The 20,791-nt window shown below is 36.9% G+C and overlaps 1 protein-coding gene across 10 annotated transcripts in view; it reads left to right on the top strand.

The window, feature by feature from the left end:
* Positions 1 to 20,791, top strand: part of ZNG1A (Zn regulated GTPase metalloprotein activator 1A) — a 57,113-nt gene that overhangs the window by 19,369 nt on the left and 16,953 nt on the right. For 7 of the 10 annotated variants that reach the window (XM_042243379.2, XM_060409404.1, XM_060409400.1 and 4 more), the window contains 5 exons: positions 2,487 to 2,533; positions 7,111 to 7,197; positions 8,380 to 8,424; positions 17,858 to 17,914; positions 20,691 to 20,742. In XM_042243379.2, the coding sequence (XP_042099313.1) occupies positions 2,487 to 2,533; positions 7,111 to 7,197; positions 8,380 to 8,424; positions 17,858 to 17,914; positions 20,691 to 20,742 (288 nt within the window). The remainder of the gene's footprint in view (positions 1 to 2,486; positions 2,534 to 7,110; positions 7,198 to 8,379; positions 8,425 to 17,857; positions 17,915 to 20,690; positions 20,743 to 20,791) is intronic. The other 3 variants (XM_060409402.1, XM_060409401.1, XM_012123744.5) reach the window with 1 other exon arrangement.

The following is a 20,791-nucleotide window of genomic DNA, read 5'->3' as shown; positions in this document are numbered from 1 at the left end:
CTTCTGCTTTTTTATATGTTTATTACATATCATATTCTTAATAGAATTGTACTTATTGGTAGGTTTTTATTTGGGGCAGTTTTAATATGTTTGTGTATTTGATGCTTCTTGACTTCCTAGAGATCATAAAATGTTAGTTCAGTCCATGTTAGCTTTGAGTGAAAATTTCTAATCTTTTGAAGATAGATTACATGCCCCATTAGCTTCGAGTGAAAATTTTTGATCTTCTGGAGACTGGATGTATTAAAAACATGAGTTACTTTGTGAAAATACTATATTATTTATTAGTTATGCTTAGGTATGGAAATTTTAAAAAAATCTCTGGTTTTCTTGCTATATCTTTTTCACACTCCTCCAGCTCACAGCTGAAAAGCCCCAAATTCATATGTAAATAAATCTTTCAAAAGATCAAAATACAAAATATTTTGAAACTATTTCAAAAATTTGAAAGAATTCAATATTATAGGACCATTCAGAGACATTTGCCTTGCTAAAAATACATCTTTATTAAATAGATTTCCTACTGACTAGAAGGGGGTTTGTTGCTGCACATTATGTAGTATACTTCAGATAACAACATCCACTTATCTATTCAGCATGCATTCTCGGTTTCTTCAGTCATGTCTGACTTTCTGCAACCCCAGGGACTGTAGCCTACCAGTTGAATTTATAGGATTGCACCTAAAGTGGTATCATTTTGCACCTAAAGTGGAATCAGTGCATCATTACTCTAGTTTTAGTTTAGACTAGTTTCCCCAAAAATAGAATTTGGCAAACTTTTAGGAGAAAAAAAGTTTTTCTCTATAGACTTTACCAAGACTAGTAAATAAAATGATTACCAGTTTGCTCTTAGGTTCCAAACTATCCAAATACCTTAATGATCTACCTTTTCATGAATTGTAAAACTGATTTGATGAAATAATTTTGAATATAATTTTAGGTGATTATTATGCATATAATTTTATGCAGTTATTAATGATACTGAGTCGGACATGACTGAGCGACTTTGCTTTCACTTTTCACTTCCATGCATTGGAAAAGGCAATGGCAACCCACTCCAGTGTTCTTGCCTGGAGAATCCCGGGGACGGAGGAGCCTGGTGGGCTGCCGTCTGTGGGGTTGCACAGAGTCGGATATGACTGAAGCGACTTAGCAGCAGCATACAAGAATGATTTTATATGACATAAAAAGCTTTCACAAAGGTTTTTAAATTATGTTCATTTTACTTCTATTGAGCCCTCTTGCAATTTTTGAAAAATCACTCTATGAAAAGGTATCCTGTGATGGTGACAGTGTTAGATTTAGTTTTTTCTTTTATGAAATAAGAATAGTCTTTCCCCATAATTGTTATTAGGGATAAATGAGACCATGTTTATAAAAGGACTTAATAATTTGTGGGGTTCAATTCAAATACAAAAAATGTTATATAATCAAATTGCCTCTGACATTAGTAGGCAACTTTTTCTTGTGACAGAGAACATCTGTTGAAGGTTAAGGTAATGAAGGTGAAACATTTTTTAGAGAAGAACTTTACGACACTGGTGACTTTAGGGATATAAATAGGATTTTGGAAAAATAATACGTACTCCCAGAGAGATGAAAACTATCCTGTGGACTTCTCTGTCAGAGTATTTTTGGTGCTATCGTGACTCTGGCAAGGTGCAAAATAAAGTTAACTGGAGAGGCCAGACCATTCAAGTGTAGGTTGCAAAATGTTAACCAACTTTTTGCTAAATATAAGACTGTCCTTCCAACAGATAATTTGTTTCTAGGGAATTGCAAGGGCACAGTATGAGTTCATAATGTGCCTGGTTCTGGGCTAGGGCTAGGAATGGAGGGAAGTTTATTAAAGTATAATTTTGGTGGTTATTATCTCTTAAAAAAGTAAGTAATAATGAATATTTAGAACAAGGACAGTTTTGTAAAAAGGAAAATGCCTAATTTCTGAACTATAATGTTCTGTGTTTTTATGACATTATTTAAATCTGGAGGGTTTTCCATTTAAGAAAAAGAAGAGGTCGGAGGACAAAATTTAAGCCCTTATACCTCACCTTCCCCTCAAAAAACCCCACAGGTTCACTGTAGGAAAAAATTTACAAGTGAGGAAGAAAATGGTTTTGGATAGAAAAGTTAGTCCTGAATTTGGATATTCAATAATAGAACTTAATGGACCCTCCTGGTAGCTCATTTGGTAAAGAATCCACCTGCAGTACAAGAGACCTGGGTTTGATCCCTGGATCAGGAAGATCCCTTGGAGAAGGAAATGGCAACCCACTCCAGTATTCTTGCCTGGAAAATTCTATGGACAGAGGAGTCTGGTGGGCTATATAGTCCATGAGGTCGCAAGAGTCAGACCCAACTTAGCGACTAAACCACCAATAGAACTTGAAGTTTTTATTAGAGGTAAGAAGTAAAAATCCTTTGTGTTGACTTTAGGTTGTGTGTTACACCACAGTAACTTTTGTTCAAATTTTGTTTTTGTTTAGCATTTAGCAGAAGAAAAACCTGATGGACTTATCAATGAAGCTTCTAGGTATTCATTTGTTTAAAGTATTTACTGATTACTGGCTAAATGGAAAAATGAAATTATTGATAGGAAAAACAAAACAAACTGAGAAACAAAAACATAATCAAGGAAAATATTCTTCCTGTGTTTGAATTATTCCTATTTATAATGGTCTGATAACTAAAATTTTATTTAAAACTATATTACAGCATAAACTGAATGCTGAGCCCATTTGTTCTTTGTGAGGAACTTTTAATATGTTAACATTTAAAAATATTTTGTTGTTCTCATACAGTTTCTTCGGGATTGAAAATGATTGTTAAACAAGAGTTGATTCACTTCCTGCCTTCTTTCACAGTAATTCATTTGACTCAAATGTTCACTGTTATTGAACGCAACAGAGGAACAATACAGAAATGGTTGCAGTTTGACATTTAGAACATTTTTTGTTTAAATACCTTTATGCTCCTAATTGGGTTCTCTTTAGACTTAGTCTACAGTGCTTGCTCAGTCGTGTCCTACTTTTTCTGACCCCACGGACTGTAGCCTGCCAGGCTCCTCTGTCCATGAGATTGTCCTGGCAAGAATACTGAAGTGGGTTGCTATTTCCTCCTCCAGGGGATCTTCCTGACCCAAGAATGGAACCCATGTCTCCTATGTTTCCTGCATTGGCAGGCTGGTTCTTAACCACTAGCACCACCTGAGAAGCCCTCTCTTTAGACTTACGAATATTTAAATTATTTTGCTGACCCTAAGCATATTCTTGTTAATGGGAAAAGAGTTTGGGAATAGGCAATAGTCCCAGGGAAGATCCCCTAGAGAAGGGAAAGGCTACCCACTCAAATATTCTGGCCTAGAGAATTTCATGAACTATACAGTCCATGGGGTTGCAAAGAGTTGGACAGGACTGAGCAATTTTCACTTTCACTTTCAATAGTACCCGAATATGCTGTTCGATTTGAAAGGGAGGTCTCCTTTCCATGAGCCAAGATTTGCTGCAGATGATACAAACAGGTGATTGATTCCCTGTCATTTTGCAATATGGTACTCTGTTGTTTTATAATCCTGGCTAAACATGTCATTTGGTATTTAGCTATGATTCACATTAGACTAAACTTAAATATTTTTGTGAGTTTGTTGTTGTTAAAATACATTTGTTACAGAAAATGTAAGTAAACCAAATAGAAAGTAGTAAAACGGGAATGGCAACCTATTCCAGTATCCTTGCCTGGAGAATTCATGGACAGCGGAGCCTGGCAGCCTACACAGTTTGTTGGGTCTCAAAGAGTTGGACACGATTGAGCAACTAACACACACATAGAAACCAAAATAAAGTTAAATACAGAAGCCCTTCAATTTGAAGATGGCAGTTGACTGTATTTTGAGATGTACACATTCAGTCTTTATTCATATGAAATTTACTTAAATAAAAATGGGATTATTGTGGTGTACCTACTGTTGAAACCTGCTTTTCAGTGAATTAAAGTTGATTTACTTTTGAGAATCTGGTTGTTCTTTAAAAATAACCAGCTATACCATTCACTTCAGTTCAGTGTAGTCGCTCAGCTGTGTCCGACTCTGCAGCCCCATGAACTGCAGCACGCCAGGCCTCCCTATCCATCACCAACTCCCGGAGTTCACTCAAACTCACGTCCATCGAGTTGGTGATGCCATCCAGCCATCTCATCCTCTGTCGTCCCCTTTTCCTCCTGCCCCCATTTCCTCCCAGCATCAGAGTTGTTTCCAATGACTGAACTCTTCGCATGAGGTGGCCAAAGTACTGGAGTCTCAGCTTTAGCATCAGTCCTTCCAAAGAAAAACCAGGACTGATCTCCTTTAGGAGGGACTGTTTGGATCTCCTTGCAGTCCAAGGGACTCTCAAGAGTCTTCTCCAACACCACAGTTCAAACACATCAATTCTTCGATGCTCATCTTTCTTTATAGTCCAACTCTCACATCCATACTTGACTACTGGAAAAACCATAGCCTTGACTAGTCGGACCTTTGTTGGCAAGTAACGTCTCTGCTTTTGAATATGCTATCTAGGTTGGTCATACCTTTCCTTCCAAGGAGTAAGCGTCTTTTAATTTCATGGCTACAGTCACCATCTGCAGTGATTTTGAGCCCCACCAAAGAGTCTGCCACTGTTTCCCCATCTATTTCCCATGAAGTGATGGGACCAGATGCCATGATCTTCGTTTTCTGAATGTTGAGCTTTAAGCCAACTTTTTCACTCTCCTCTTTCACTTTCATCAAGAGGCTTTTAGTTTCTCTTCACTTTGTGGATAAGGGTGGTATCATCTGCATATCTGAGGTTATTGCTATTTCTCCTGGCAGTCTTGATTCCAGCTTGTGCTTCTTCCAGCCCAGCGTTTCTCATGTACTCTGCATATCAGTTAAATAAGCAGGGTGACAGGATACAGCCTTGACGTACTACTTTTCCTATTTGGAACCAGTCTGTTGTTCCATGTCCGGTTCTAACTGTTGCTTCCTGACCCGCATATAGGTTTCTCAAGAGGCAGGTCAGGTGGTCTGGTATTCCCATCTCTCTCAGAATTTTCCATAGATTATTGTGATCCACACAGTCAAAGGCTTTAGCATAGTCAATAAAGCAGAAATAGATGTTTTTCTGGAACTCTCTTGCTTTTTCAATGATCCAGCGGATGTTGGCCATTTGATCTCTGGTTCCTCTGCCTTTTCTAAAACCAGCTTGAACATCAGGAAGTTCACAGTTCACGTATTGCTGAAGCCTGGCTTGGAGAGTTTTGAGCATTACTTGACAAGCATGTGAGATGAGTGCAATTGTGTGGTAGTTTGAGCATTCTTTGGCATTGCCTTTCTTTGGGATTGGAATGAAAACGGACCTTTTCCAGTCCTGTGGCCACTGCTGAGTTTTCCAAATTTGCTGGCATATTGAGTGCAGCACTTTCACAGCATCATCTGTCAGGATTTGAAATAGCTTAACTGGAATTCCATCACCTCCACTAGCTTTGTTCGTAGTGAAGCTTTCTAAGGCTCACTTGACTTCGCATTCCAGGATGTCTGGCTCTAGGTGAGTGATCACACCATCATGATTATCTTGGTCGTGAAGATCTTTTTTGTACAGTTCTTCTGTGTATTCTTGCCACCTCTTCTTAATATCTTCTGCTTCTGTTAGGTCCATACCATTTCTGTCCTTTCTCGAGCCCATCTTTGCATGAAATGTTCCCTTGGTATCTCTGATTTTCTTGAAGAGGTCTCTTGTCTTTCCCATTGTGTTCTTTTCCTCTATTTCTTTGCACTGATCGCTGAGGAAGACGTTCTTATCTCTTCTTGCTATTCTTTGGAACTCTGCATTCAGATGCTTATATCTTTCCTTTTCTCCTTTGCTTTCAACTTCTCTTCTTTTCACAGCTATTTGTAAGGCCTCCCCAGACAGACATTTTGCTTTTTTGCGTTTCTTTTCCATTGGGATGGTCTTGATCCTGTCTCCTGTGCAGTGTCACGAACCTCCGTCCATAGTTCATCAGGCACTCCATCTATCAGATCTAGTCCCTTAAATCTATTTCTCACTTCCGCTGTATAATCATAAGGGATTTGATTTAGGTCATACCTGAATGGTCTAGTGGTTTCCCCTACTGTCTTCAATTTAAGTCTGAATTTGGTAATAAGGAGTTCATGATCTGAGCCACAGTCAGCTCCTGGTCTTGTTTTTGCTGACTGTCTAGAGCTTCTCCATCTTTGGCTGCAAAGAATATAATCAATCTGATTTTGGTGCTGACCATCTGGTGATGTCCATGTGTAGAGTCTTCTCTTGTGTATTGGAAGAGGGTGTTTGCTATGACCAGTGCATTCTCTTGGCAAAACTCTATTAGCTATACCATTAGATATTATAAAACCAGTACTGGAAACAGTCTAGTGATTAAACTTTCCTGAAGAATTGAGGAAATTTTAAATAATTCTAGAAAATAGAATTTCTAATCATAGTAAGCTATATTGTTATCCAGCATCCTGTCAACTGGATTCTTTAACTTGAATTTCTGTAGTGTATCTATCTTAGAAAATACATATTTTTAATGATGAAGGTAATTGTTCAAGATCCTTACATATCTTCTTTAGTGTAGATTTTTGAAAAATGTTAATAAAGAGTCGGACATGACTGAGCGACTGAACTGAATGTTAAGTGAACTTGTTCTTTGTAATTTCTTTGAAAATTATGGTAACTATTACGTGGAATACTTTAATAAGTAGACTGTCCTTGTTCCTACCATATTGGATATCATAATTATGCATTTCTTTACAGAGAAAATCATGAGTTGAAAATCATCCTAATTATAAACTGGCCTTGATTGTAAACTTTCTGAGGCGTATCTTTGTAGTTTTAGAGTAGCCAGTAAGAACACTTAATAAATATTTTTTGAATGAATGATGTGAATCCTAATTTATATAGTGATGAATGCAATACATCCTTACTATTTGAAGAATGATAAATAGTTTAGGGGTAAATCAAGTTATTACATAGAGTACTGTATACTTTTAAATTGCTAATTGGTCTGGAGGAGGCATTTTCTGTTTTTCATTTCTTAGCTTTTCTCTTGACATCTCTTTTTTGTTTGCTAATTTAGGCAAGTTGCTTTGGCAGATATCATCATCCTCAATAAAACAGACTTGGTTTCAGAAGAGGATTTAAACAAGTTAAGAACAACTATTAGGTACAAAATTAGAAATGTGTGTTAAGTACCTGCATATTAAAAATGTACAGAATATTTTTACTGTAACTGTTGTCTTGTAGAAATTTAAGGTTCAAGATTGACTTGCTTCAGTTATCACTGAATCACATATTCAGGGAATCACATATTTTGTTGTTGAGTAATAGACTTATGTAAATAGTAATAAGTAAAATTGTTTTCCATTGCTTTCAGAATATGCAGTTGAACGTTGTTGCCAGCCTGTACTGTGTAGCAATACCAGAAAAGACTTTGACAAAGCACTGTGATAAATTATAGACTCTTTGGGCTTCTTACCCTCCATTGTACCTCAGACTTGTGACTGACTCAGAATTAGATTTGAAGAGTTGGAAGAAAGTAAACATACTTGAGAGGTAATAGCTATCAGGTTATAGAGTATATTCAAAAGAGAAGATTAAGAGTTTTGTGAATTAGTAGAGTCTTGCCTCACTATCATTGTTTGGGAATTTTTACCCACAAGAACAATAGCAGATGTTGTCAGCAAATAACCCTAAAGGTAGTGAAATTGATTATATAAATAGATATTATACTGTATACTGAAAAGGATTTAACAAGTATTTTTGGCACCATACAAAGGGAAACATATTTCATTATCTTTGTACCAGAAAGGGGAGGACTGGCAGAGTAGATAGAGATCCTAGCTAGGGAACTGAAGAGATTATTCTATTTAAAAAAACAGATGTGTGACTGAAACTGAGGACAGGCTGGGGTCAAAGTCACTTGTAACTAGGTTTTTATTTCTAGCGTGTGTACAGCCATTTCCGCCAATGTGTGTTGAGGAAAATTAGGTGTCAGTTTAAAAGTTTGATATGTTTACTCATTTCAAGAACATTAGAATTACTGGCTGTTTATGAATCATTTTTTCTAAAGTGAAGGGTCTTTATATAAACACAAAGTAGTCCCTAGTCTGTCAGTTGTGCAGATTTTTACATATCATGTTTGATTGCATAAGTGGAATATACCTGATTTATTATTAGAAGGAAAAAACTAAACTATAAAAAATGTAAGTTTTCGTATTGTTTATGTTTCTCTAGCTGTATGGTATACTTGTGTATGCTCACTTCATGTTTCAGAAATAATGTGGAGTGGTTTTTTAAAAAATTAACATTTGCTTTTTTACCCTGTTCATTTTTATATTTATTTCAGATCAATAAATGGACTGGGAAAAATTTTAGAAACACAGAGATCAAGGTACTTTTAAAAGCTATTACTAATATTAACAATAAATAATTTTTTAAGTAATTGATAACTATGTTTGATTATAATATAGGAAAGACATGTACATTTTTTAAAAAATGAGACCCAAAATTTTGTTTTAAATGCTCTTTATATATTACTTCGGCCTATTTAGTTAATATGTTCACTTCTCATTGTAACTAAGACCTCAGAGCCATGATTATAGTCTGTAACTGTGCCTTTGCTTTAACGAGGAAGAAAGCATAGGATTTTGAACCACTCAGGGAAGTAATTAGTACAGAAATATGAAAAAGTATACTATTAGGAATCTTATCTTAATTTGAGATGTTTAGATGACTTCTTAATATTTTAAAAACTTTCTTAGTGTTTCATAGTTGCAAAATAAAACTATCATGTAAAAATACAAGGAAGCTTTAAGTTCCTGATGCATTCTTTGTAAATATTTTGATTTTGATTTCCTATAGGTTCTTCTCTCTTTTTAATTCTTTTCATACAGATGTGCTTTACTTTATAAAATAGATGTGTTCTAAAAACATCTGTGAATGGATTTCTGTAGATTGAACTCTTATTTTGCACTGAGTGCTATCATGATTTCAGAAAATTTTCTGTGCAGGAGTAGTTTTGTTAAGTTGGTTTTTTTTTTTTTTTTTTTTTTAGCAAGAATGGCTCAGCAGCTGATAGACCCAGCAACATGCAGCCAGCAGCTCTGAGGCTCAGAGCTGGCAGTCTAGTGCCGCCTGGTTCTTAATTCAGAGATTCTGTCTTTGGAAGTGCGGCAACAGCCTTAGTTGAGTGGCTTGTCTGCTGTGGTAGAGATTAGAGGTGCTGACAGACTACCATAAGTGTTAGGCGGTACCAGCAGCAGCTGCTTCTATGCATGTGAACAGCTGGGGAATTAATTTGGTATGCATTCTCAGAAGCCGCTCATCTGCTGGCAGAAGTAGCAGAAGAATGCCCTTAGTGTTAAGTCCTCTGCAAGCATATACCACATGTGCTCCCTGCATTTCAGATTCCAATGCAGAATGTCTCTGATAACCTAACTCACACCATGAGCCATTCCTCAGTATCTGTCTTCTTCCTGTTGCATTTTACCATTTTCTTTCTTCTTAAATTTTCTCCTCCTTAAAAAATAATATATGGACAACCACATAATATTTAAGTTTTAAAAATCATATCTATAAATAGATGTGATTATGTTCTAATAGATTTATTTGGTTTGGTTTTACAAATGTTGTAAACCAATTTTTTTATCTTGCTTAGTTTTTCTTTTCATTGACTTTAATTTTCAACCTTTATGTCCTGTATAAACATTTCATCTTGAATGGTTTATTTTGTAACAGTTTTGTTGTTTATATAATATTCCTAACATTTGCTCTCTCATTTTTTCAATAAACATGCAGTGATTAAATTTTATTTCAAATGGATGAATGAACAAGTGGATAACATCTCCTTTTTTCTTCTATTTCTACAATTGATGTTTGCCAGTGCATCTGAGATACCCGGGGCTTTCTGAAATAGTACTTAAAATTTTTTTAATCCCTTAAGCATTTTGTGTTTGGCAAATGCTTATAATAGTAAAAATAGTAAAACTTATAATAGTATAGCAATTGTGAAACTTATAAACATGTATAGAAGAGGCTTACCTTGAGTATTTAGTTAAGGAGTAAGAATGGTGTAGTATGTCTTATTGGTGAGACTTGATGATTTTGAGACAAATGGAAATTCTAATGGATTTCAGAAGTATGCATGGAAGATTAGAAAAAGTACCATTCTTTAACAGACTTTTTTTTAATCTTGGAAATTTAAGTGGACTGAACAGAGGAAAACCAAAGTTTAATTGATCGATAATAAGTTAATCAATTCAATGATTTATTGAGCCTTCCACTAGTTGCTATACATTTCGTGGCATATTGACAATTTGAACAATGTATATATAAGGTAAAAACTCTGCCTTTAAGAAGATCAGAATATATTAAAAACAAATATATTAAATACTGTTTTACAACAGGAATATTAAATACAAAGGATCCTATAAGAGTAGGAAGATAGAGGAAAAACTATTCAATTCTTCTTGGTGAAGAGTCAGAAACTTTCGACTCAGCAGATTATCATTGGCCTCAATCTTGAAGAATGAATAGGAGTTTTCCAGATCTACCAGAGTTGTTGTTCAGTTGTTGTCCGACTCTTGGTGACTCCATGGACTGTGCCAGGCTTCCCTGTTCTTTACCTTCTCCCGGAGCCTGTTCACATTCAAGTCCATTGAATCGGTGATGCCGTCCAACCATCTTGTCCTTAGTCATCCCCTTCTCTTCCTGCCTTCAATCTTTCCCAGCATCACAGTCTTTTCCAGTGAGTCAGTTCTTCGCATCAGGTTGCCAAAATAGTGAAGCTTCAGCTTCAGCATCAGTCCTTCCAATGAATATTCAGGGTTGATTTGTTTAGGATTGACTGGTTTGATCTCCTTGCAATCCAGTGGACTCTCAAGAGTCTTCTCCAGCACCACAGTTCAAAAACATCAGTTCTTCAGTGTTCAGTCTTCTTTATGGTCCAATTCTCACATTCAAATATGACTACGGGAAAAACAATAGCTTTGACTATATGGACCTTTGTTGGCAACGAGATGTCTCTGCTTCTTAATGTCATAGATTTGTCATAGCTTTCCTTCCAAAGAGCAAGCGCCTTTTAATTTCATGGCTGCAATCACCATCTGCAGTGATTTTGGAGCCTGAGAAAATAAAATCTGTCACTGTTTCCATTGTTTCCGCATCTATTTGCCATGAAGTGATGGGACTGGATGCCATGATCTTGATTTTTTGAATGTTCAGTTTTAAGCCAGCTTTTTCACTTTCCTCTTTCACTCTCTTCAAGAGGCTCTTTTGTTCCTCTTCACATTCTGCCATAAGATAGTAGCATCTGCATATCTGAGGTTATTGATATTTCTCCTGGCAATCTTGATTCCAGCTTGTGCTTCATCCAGCCTGGCATTTGCATGATGTACTCTGCATATAAGGTAAATTAGCAGGGTGACAATATATAGCCTTGATGTACTTCTTTTCCCAATTTGGAACCAGGCCATTGTTCCATGTCCACTTCTAAGCGTTGCTTCTTGACTGCATACACATTTCTCGGAATAAAGGTAAGGTGGTCTGGTATTCCCATCTCTTGAAGAATTTTCCACAGTTTGTTGTGATCCACACAGTCCAATGCTTTAGCATAGTGAATGAAGCAGAAGTAGATGGTTTTCTGGAATTCTCTTGCTTTTTCTATGACCCAACAGCTATTGGCAATTTAATCTCTGGTTCCTGTGCCTTTTATAAATCCAGCTTGTACATCCGAAAGTTCTCAGTTCGTGTATTGTTGAAGCCTAGCTTGGAGGATTTTGATCGTGATCTTCCTAGCATGTGAAATGAGGGCAATTTTGTGGTAGTTTGAACATTCTTTGGCGTTGCCTTTCTCTGGGATTGGAATGAAAACTGACCTTTTCCAGTCCTGTGGCCACTGCTGAGTTTTCAAATTTGCTGGCGTATTGAGTGCAGCACTTTCACAGCCTCATCTTATAGGATTTAAAATAGCTCAGCTGGAATCCCATCACCTCCACTAGCTTTGTTTGTAGTGCTGTTTCCTAAGGCCAACTTGACTTCGCATTCCAGGATGTCTGGCTCTGTCTGGGTCATTGAGATCTTTTTTGCATAGTTCTTCTGTGTATTCTTGCCACCTCTTCTTAATATCTTCTGCTTCTGTTAGGTCCATACAATTTCTGTCCTTTATTGTGCCCATCTTTGCATTAAATATTCCTTTGGTATCTTTGATTTTCTTGAAGAGATCTCTAGTCTTTCCCATTCTATTGTTTTCCTCTATTTATTTGCATTGTTCACTTAGAAAGTCTTTCTTATCTCTCCTTGCTATTCTTTGGAATTCTGCTTTAAATGGGTATATCTTTCCTTTTATCCATTGCCTTTTGCTTCTCTTATTTCCTCAGCTATTTGTGAGGCCTCTTAAGAAATCATTTTGCCTTTATGCATTTCTTTTGGGGGGGCATGGTTTTGATCACTGCCTCCTGTACAATGTTACGAACCTCTGTCCATAGTTCTTCAGACACTCTATCAGATATAATCCCTTGAATCTACTTGTCACTTCCATTGCATAATTGTAAGAGATTTGATTTAGGTCATACCTGAATGGCCTAGTGGTTTTCCTTACTTTCTTCAATTTAAGTCTGAATTTGGCAAAAAGGAGTTCATGGTTTGAGCCAAGTCAGCTCCCCATCTTGTTTTACTGACTGTATAGAGCTTCTCCATCTTCGACTGCAAAGAATATAATCAGTCTGATTTTGGTATTGACCATCTGGTGATGTCCATGTGTAGAGTCATCTCTTGTGTTGTTGGAAGAGGGTGTTTTCTATGACCATTGAGTTCTTTTGGCAAAACTCTGTTTGTGGTCCACTGGAGAAGGGAATGGCAAACCAGCATTCTTGCCTTGAGAATCCCATGAACAGTTTGAAATGGACCAGAGTAGTAGTGTCTTTCTCGGCATAAGAAAGATTTTGTATTCCAGGAAGCTGTGAATATTTTAGAACGGGCAAAACACATTGTGTTAATCTTATGTTGCAGAGAGGAAAAGACACATGACTATGGAGATGAAGCAATTACCTCAGAGTATTGAATGCCATGACACATGGTTTGGATTTTCTACTGTAGGCAGCAAGTTATTCACGAAGGATTTTAAAGGCAGTATGACTCTGGTGATATGGAGTGAATATGGTGCTTTTCTCCAAGTTAGGAGATTCAGGAAGGAGGAGCAACTTTGCGGTGGGGTTTCCCAGGTGGTTCTAGTGGTAAAGAATCCACCTGCCAGTGCAGGAGACACAAGAGACGTGGGTTTGATTCCTGGGTCAGGAAGATCCCCTAGAGGAGGGCATGGCAACCCAACTTGCCTGGAGAATCTAATGGATACAGGAGCCTGGCAGGCTGCAGTCTATGAGGTGGCAAAGAGTTGGATAAAACTGAAGCAACTTAGGACACACACAGCACAGTGATAGCACTGGGTTTGGTGCTGTCAAACCCAAAATGGATTAGTTCCATTTTGTAAACACTGAGTTTGAGATGCCACTTGGGAAGGCATTTGGAAATTTAGCCTTAGAAGTCAAGACTTACTATTAGATATTATCAAGTACTCGTAGATCTGGGATGGTCTGGAGGCCTGTGTGTCTGACTCACTGGACTTTGAAAAGATGATGATACTTCTGGAATAGGAGCGGAACTCCCCTCCCCTGAGAGAGCCAGAACCCTCTTCCTTTTCCATTCTCTTGCTGCTAGTCTTAGGCTACATAAAGCAGTCTTTAGACAGGGATAATTGAAAGCTTCTCATAGGGAAAAGATTAGGTACTTCTGGCATGATAGCTCAAGAAATTAGGAGAAATTATGAGCTTTGGAACTTTTTTCTTCTTTGTTTGCTTCATTCTGCCATTCAGGTTTTACATGATAGTAATAGTCTTTTTATTTTTTATTTTTTCTATATTAATGTTTTGGAAAAGATCTTTTGTTTTTATCTCTGAAGGGAGAAATTAAATACAATTTGATGCCATGAAAATTAGTTTTCTAGTTACATTCCTTGGATGAGTGAAGAAATTTGTTTTTTGATGGTGGTACTAAATTTGGGGATAGTCCATGACAACTTTTATCTGGAACCTTGGACTTTTCTCTTTTCCTCTCCATTGAGAATCTGGTGAGATACAGTGAGGGACTTTGGTATTTTCTGTTCTCTGTACAATTTATCCTGTCTGGATCTTTTATTGATACCATCTTGTTGGAAATATCAGAAGAATCTGGGTATAAAGCAGAATTATCTATGTATTCTCAAGAACACTGTTGCGGTGAAAACTGTAGATTGTTTAGAAGCTTGTGTTTGCCTGAATTTTGATATTCACACAGTTAGCATGTGTAAACTTTTAAAACTTTAAGCTATTTCCTAAGTTAAAGATGACAAACTTGGTGAAAAACTTCATTCACTTGTCACCTGTCAGTATAAATATTTGCTTAACTGTGATGGTATGAAGGGAAATATGTTTAATATTAAGGCTTTGGTCTCTTATGTAAATTGATATTCAGAAATTTTTTCATGGAACATTTACTTCTTTGCTTGATTATTTTCCTAATTCTGCTCATCTAGAATGTCAAGAATTTGAAATATTACAGTCTGTTAACATAGAACTCTGGAGTATCCTTCTTTTAATAAGATGGGAATTTGTCTGCCTTGTTTCAGGATAAGGTTCATAATTTAACAGACTCTTGTTGCTACAAGTATGAATATATGACAGACTATTGAGAATGAACAAAGCAGACACAGCTGGTCAGCTCTAAGTTAAAGGAGATGGTTTTTACATACTTTATATTTGAAAAAATTTTGACAAAATCTTTCTCAAATGAAGTTTTATTTTCCTTGTCAGAAAATTTAATAAATATTCAGCATATCCCTGAAGTTTTATTTTCCTTGTCAGAAAATTTAATAAATATTCAGCATATCCCTGGAGTCTAAACCTGATCTTACTGTGGTCATTTTTCTTCAAACATTTCTCCACTGTAGCTTTGATTATGGAGAAATCACTGTCCTTTACTGTTTCCTGTTGTTTAGTCGCTCATTCGTGTCCGACTCTTTTGCGATCCCCTGGACTGTGGCCCTCCAGGCTCCTCTGTCTGCTTTTCAGGCAAGAATACTGGAATGGGTTGCCATTCCCTTCACCAGAGGATCTTCCCAACCCAGAGATGGGACTCCTGTCTCCTGCACTGTAGGCAGATTCCTTACTGCTGGGCCACCAGGGAAGCCCTTACTGTTTCATCGGTTCAGTTCAGTTCAGTCGCTCAGTCCGTGTCTGACTCTTTGCAACCCCATGAATCACAGCATGCCAGGCCTCCCTGTCCATCACCAACTCCTGGAGTTCACTCAAACTCACGTCCATTGAGTTGGTGATGCCATCCAGCCATCTCATCCTCTGTCTTCCCCTTTTCCTCCTGCCCCAATCCCTCCCAGCATCAGAGTCTTTTTCCAATGAGTCAACTCTTCACATGAGGTGGCCAAAGTATTAGAGTTTCAGCTTTAGCATCATTCCTTCCAAAGAACACCCAGGGCTGATCTCTTTACAGTTCAAAAGCATCAATTCTTCAGCGCTCAGCTTTCTTCACAGTCCAACTCTCACATCCCTACATGACCACTGGAAAAACCATAGCCTTGATTAGACGGACCTTTGTTGGCAAAGTAATGTCTCTGCTTTTGAATATGCTATCTAGGTTGGTCATAACTTTCCTTTCAAGGAGTAAGCATCTTTTAATTTCATGGCTGCAGTCACCATCTGCAGTGATTTTGGAGCCCCAAAAAATAAAGTCTGACACTGTTTCCACTGTTTCCCCATCTATTTCCCATGAAGTGATGGGACCAGATGCCATGATCTTCTTTTTCTGAATGTTGAGCTTTAAGCCAACCTTTTCAGTCTCCTCTTTCACTTTCATCAAGAGGCTTTTTAGCTCCTCTTCACTTTCTGCCCTAAGGGTGGTGTCATCTGCATATCTGAGGTGATTGATATTTCTCCCAGCAATCTTGATTCCAGCTTGTGCTTCTTCCAGCCCAGCGTTTCTCATGATGTACTCTGCATATAAGTTAAATAAGCAGCGTGACAGTATACAGCCTTGACGTACTCCTTTTCTTATTTCATAGGCCAGCGTAAAAATTGGAACTCAATCACTATTCTTTATAAATAGGAAAAGGAGTATGTCAAGGCTGTATATTGTCACCTTGCTTATTTAACTTATATGCAGAGTACATAATGAGAAACGCTAGGCTGGATGAAGCACAAGCTGGAATCAAGATTGCCAGGAGAAATATCAATAACCTCAGATATACAGATGACACCACCCTTATGGTAGAAAGTGAAGAAGAAATAAAGAGCTTCTTGATGAAAGTGAAGGAAGAGAGTGAAAAAGTTGGCTTAAAGCTCAACATTCAGAAAACAAAGATCATGGCATCCAGTCTCATCACTTCATGGCAAATAGATGGAGAAACAATTGAAACAGTGACAGACTTTATTTTGGGGGGCTCCAAAATCACTGCAGATGGTGACTGCAACCATGAAATAAAAAGACGCTTACTCCTTGGAAGAAAAGTTATGACCAACCTAGACAGCATATTAAAAAGCAGAGACGTTACTTTGCCAACAAAGGTCCATCTAGTCAAGGCTACGGTTTTTCCAGTAGTTACGTATGGATGCGAGGGTTTGACTATTAAGAAAGCTGAGCACCGAAGAATTGACGCTTTTGAACTGTGGTGTTGGAGAAGACTTTTGAGAGTCCCTTGGACTGCAAGGAGATCCAATCGGTCCATCCTAAAGGAGATCAGTCCTGAATATTCATTGGAAGGACAGATGTTGAAGCTGAAACTCCAATAATTTGGGCACCTGATGAGAAGAGCCTGACTCATTTGAAAAGACCCTGATTCTGGGAGAGATTGAAGGTGAGAGGAGAAGGGGACAACAGAGAATGAGATGATTGGATGGCATCACCGACTCAATGGACATGAGTTTGAGTAAACTCCGGAAGTTGATGATGGACAGGGAGGCCTGGTGTGCTGCAGTCAATGGGATCGCAGAGTCGGACACGACTGAGAAACTGAACTGAACTGAACTGAATGCTGATTGTGATATGATAACCTCTTCTGACTTCAACCTCTTCTTTCCTAACAAGGCTTAATTACCACTAAATAATTTTAACAGAAATAATATTTATTCAAATAGAGCACTAATAGGAAGTTTCAGTCTATATGCAACCCCAACTGAAGGAAATAAAATCAAACCACATTCTTTGGATGTAGATAAGGGTCATAGAATAAATATTTATGTATTGATTATTTGACTGCTTATATTCTTATGATACTACTCATTGTATCATGAAAGATGAAGTAAAAGAAATACAGTAATTCCAAAGATAATGTTCCTATACTACTTTGTTCTTTACATTTGTTCAGTTTTGCTCATTTCGTCTTTTGAGTAGTAAACTGCTACTTTTGAAAAGTTTAAGTTTTTAACCAATTTTTTTTTTTTGCTATAAAAATCTTGTTTGAAGAGCTCAAGTTTTTAGAACTAAAAAGACAATTTAAGTAAAAACAAACCAAAAAACCCACTACAGTTCATTGAAGTAATAATCAAAGTAATTTTCTTCCTTGGTCTAAAACCATTTATTCTGTTTTTAAAGTTTTATGCATAAATCCCATAGAAATTTTTTACAAAAGCTTTTTTGTTCCTTGGTGTCATGTTATGTGTTTGCCCAAATAGTATATATTAATTAATTTTTATGTCTACATTTCTGGCAAAATAGAGATTGCTTTTCTTTATTAATTATATTTTACAGAATTTAACACTTCATGTTGGTGTTCTTCCTTTTAGAGTTGACCTTGCAAAAGTATTAGATCTTCATGCCTTTGACAGTCTCTCTGGAATAAGGTATGTTTCCTGTCCTGTTTGGTCACTTTTTCTATAATGTATTTTTTCCCCCTACAGTTATAGGTGTTAACAAAATGATTTATATGTATGCACATTTGATTTATGCTTCCTGTTACATTTTTGATGTTGTAGATCATTCCTAATGATTATGTTCTTGAAAGTTTTGCTAACTGGATGTTTGGAAATCACATGTATTTTCCTACGGAAGTTACAGTGTAAGTGGTGCTTTAGAGATTTGATGTTAATATTTCTTTCCCATCCACTGTGAGTAATACTTCCTATGAGAAAACACATGAGATACATAGAAAGCTTTAGTTTGGGGTATTCCCTCAAGCACTCCTTTTCCTGTAGTAATGGATCAGTTTCCTATCTCTTTCCCTAGGGAATCATTTTGATAAGGGAAAGAACAAATAGTTCTTCCCTGGTCATTGATATCTTTTTTTTTAACCATCTTTAACCAGTTTTAACTGTACAGTTCATTCAGTAGTGTTAAGTATATTCACATTGTTTGCAATGGATCTACTTTTTCATCTTGCAAAACTGAAACTCTGTACCAGTCTGTTGACAACTCCTGGATTTCCTCTCCCTGTAGCCCCTGGTAACTACCAATCTGTTATCTGTTTCTAAGAATCTGAAAACTTTAGATACCTCAAATAAGTGAAATCATACAGTATTTGTCTTATTGTCACTAACTTATTTCACTTAGTTCTCAAGGTTCATCTGTTTTGTAGCATGTGACAATAGTGTCTTCCTTTTTTAAGGCTACATAATATTCCATTGTACATGTCATTTTTTATTTAACCATTTATTCATTGATAATGACATTCAGGTTGCTTTCATGTCTTGGCTATTGTGAATAATTCTGCAGTGATCATGGGTTGGGTGTGCAAATACCTTTTCAACACCCTGCCTTAAATTCTTTGGATATATGCCCAGGACTGAGATTGCTGGATCATATGGTAATTCTATTTTTAATATTTTGAGGAACCATCATATTGTTTTCCATAGCAGCTGCACCATTTTACATTCCCGCAAACAGTGCATAAGTGTTCCGATTTTTCCACTTCCTTGCCAACACTTGCTATTTTCTGTTGGTTTTGGTAGTAGCTGTCCCAGTGGGCGTGAGATACATTGTGGTTTTGATTTACATTTCTGTAACAATTAGATATTGAGCATCTTTTCATTTACTTGTTGGCCATTTGTATATTATCTTTGGAGAAATGTCTGTTCAGATACTTTGCCCATTTTTTATTTGGATTATTATTATTTGTGTGTGTGTGTGGTTGTGTGTGGCTGAAATGTAGGTGTTCTTAAATTACTTAGGTATTAACCCCTTATCAGATGCATGGTTCGCAAATATTTTCTCCCATTTCCTCTGAAGTAGATGAGTCATAGTGAGAGGTACGACTTATGTGAGCAGTAACCTCTCTATACCCAAAGGAAAGGAGCGTCCTTATCTCTGAAAATGGAGGGAATCTCAAGGCACAGGCCTTGCTGAGTTTCCCATAGTTTACCACACTTGGCTCATCCTCTCTCCTGTCATATCTCCATGGCTTTCCACTCTTCATCAAACCCAGCACAGAAACACCCAGGTTTACCCTTTCTTCAGGTCTTCATTTCACTATGAAGTTTCCTTTGTCAACTAGAACCCTTATTAAATGAATGTATATGCTTTTCTCTTCTTAATCTTTGTCAGTCTAATTTTCAGACCCACCCAGGGACTTAAAAGGTAGAGGAAAACTTTTTCTTGCCTGTGGAAGTTGTAGGCAGTCATTGTCCAATATTAAATATTAAACACAGGGAAAGAACATAGAATTTTTTCAAAGTTTCCAAGGTAATTTTATTTCACACTTACTGCATTAGTGATGCTTAAAAGAAATAACTACTTAACGTGAAGGCCCTGCTCTGGATAAGGTCTTTGTATAACTTTTCTTTGTGCTTAGATGCTTAAGGAGAGAATCCTTTCCTGAGCTACCAGCTGGGAAGGATTTAATTTGACACTGTCCCTACTGAGACCCCCCAAGGAGACTCATTCCCTTCAACAGTTCCTACAAGCCTTTTCTCTTTCCTAAACTTGCTGTTACTAATTTACCCCTCACTGTTCTCCAAGGCAAAACATCTGCAAGGTTTTAAGTCCTTTTCTTCCTCCCAGCCTACCCCCATCAGTCTCTAAAGGTGCCTGTAGTTGTTATGGTTGTAATTTGTTATGGCATATTGATCTTTAGCTCCTTTTATATCAGAACAATGTATTTTTAGGAGTCTTTTAGTTTTCTCTCTGCCACTGGTAACTGACTGAATAGAAGGCTTACATTTATGGATACTGTTTATTTTTTTTAAGTAGATACATTCAAAGGAAAACATTGATATGGAAAAAACTTACTCTTCTAATTTTCTTCGGGTTCAAGCATTATTTTCACAGGGAGAGTAGATGAAATGTTCAGCAGTTGTAAAATGCTTAGGTATATTTTCCTAGGCCTATATTAGGTCTTTTGGAAATAAGAAGAAACCTATTTAACCACACAAAATAGTTAAGATTAGTTTTTCTCTGTATTGTGTGTATATGTATATATGTCAATGAATGTACATTTTTATGAGAGGTTTGTAAGCAGTCTGCTAGCATTTGTCTATTAAAATATGTAAACAGCATGTAAAATTGGAACTATGTAACAGATTCAGCTGTGGAAGTTCTCTCCTATTTAGCTTTGTGTCTCTAAGTAATATATACGGTGAAATGGGAAATATTTTGAGCTCTGAATTTATAATCAGTTATTCTTAGTTTGCAGAAAAAACTTCAACATGTGCCAACAACACAACCTCATCTTGATCAGGTAAAAAAAAAAAATCTTAAAAAATCGTCTCTAACTACCTTGTTCTGTT

The sequence above is a fragment of the Ovis aries genome, chromosome 2 (genome assembly GCF_016772045.2).
Source record: "Ovis aries strain OAR_USU_Benz2616 breed Rambouillet chromosome 2, ARS-UI_Ramb_v3.0, whole genome shotgun sequence".
NCBI lineage: Eukaryota > Metazoa > Chordata > Mammalia > Artiodactyla > Bovidae > Ovis > Ovis aries.
Note: the sequence above shows the minus strand (reverse complement) of the source record. Positions and strands in the feature narration are given on the sequence as shown.